This window comes from Neopelma chrysocephalum, unplaced genomic scaffold (assembly GCF_003984885.1).
Source record: "Neopelma chrysocephalum unplaced genomic scaffold, ASM398488v2 Primary Assembly neopelma1_97147, whole genome shotgun sequence".
Lineage (NCBI taxonomy): Eukaryota > Metazoa > Chordata > Aves > Passeriformes > Pipridae > Neopelma > Neopelma chrysocephalum.
Window position 1 is genome coordinate 7,107 of NW_020925788.1, and position 991 is coordinate 8,097.

General features: G+C 62.6%; 1 protein-coding gene across 1 annotated transcript in view; it reads left to right on the forward strand.

Moving 5' to 3' along the window:
- The window catches only part of LOC113961408 (voltage-dependent P/Q-type calcium channel subunit alpha-1A-like), a gene marked incomplete at its 3' end in the record, with an annotated part of 7,579 nt that extends 7,094 nt beyond the window's left edge, over positions 1-485 (forward strand). Inside the window, exon 11 of the mRNA XM_027671723.1 lies at positions 375-485. Within this exon, the coding sequence (XP_027527524.1) occupies positions 375-485 (111 nt within the window). The remainder of the gene's footprint in view (positions 1-374) is intronic.
- Positions 486-991: the final 506 nt, after the last annotated feature.

A 991-nucleotide genomic window follows, 5' to 3' on the forward strand; every position in this document is an offset into this window, starting at 1 on the left:
GGATCCATCCCTGTCCCCCAGGGTCTGTCCCTGTCCCCCTGGATCCATCCCTGTCCCCCTGGATCCATCCCTGTTCCCCAGGGTCTGTCCCTGTCCCCCTGGATCCATCTCTGTCCCCCTGGATCCATCCCTGTCCCCCAGATCCATCCCTGTCCCTCCGGATCCATCCCTGTCCCTCAGGGTCTGTCCCTGTCCTCCCAGATCCATCCCTGTCCCCCCAAATCCATCCTGTCCCCCAGGGTCTGTCCCTGTCCCCCTGGATCCATCCCTGTCCCCCAGGGTCTGTCCCTGTCCCCCCGGATCCATCCCCCCTCTGGGGATCCCCCCCCTCTGCCCCCCACGTCCCCCCACCCTCCTCCGTTGTCCCCCCCCAGTTCTACGACGCCTCCGACACCTACGAGAACGTCCTCAAGATGTTCAACAACGTCTTCACCTCCCTCTTCTCCCTCGAGTGTCTCCTCAAGATCATGGCCTTCGGCGTCCTGGTGAGTCCCAGGGACCCCCGGGAATGTGGGGGAAATCTGGGAACTCAGGGGGACCCCAGGAGCCCGCGGAGCCCCAGGATTTCAGGGGACTCTGGGACACGGGAGAACCCCAAGAACTCGGGGGACCCCGGGGACCACCTGCCATGGATCTGGCACTGGGTGTCCTGTACCCCCGGGATTTGGGAAGCTGGTGAAGGGATACTCTGGGATTTGGGGGAGCTGGTGAAGGGGTACCTTTGGGATTTGAGGAGCAGGTGAAGGGGTCCCCTGGGATTTGAGGACCCCCAGGATTTGGGAAGCTGGTGAAGGGATACTCTGGGATTTGAGGACCCCCGGGATTTGGGGAGCAGGTGAAGGGGTACCTTTGGGATTTGAGGACCCCCAGGGTTTGGTAGCAGGTGAAGGGGTCCCCTGGGATTTGAGGACCCCCAGGATTTGGGGAGCAGGTGAAGGGGTACCTTTGGGATTTGGGGGAGCTGGTGAAGGGGTACCTTTGGGATTTGAGG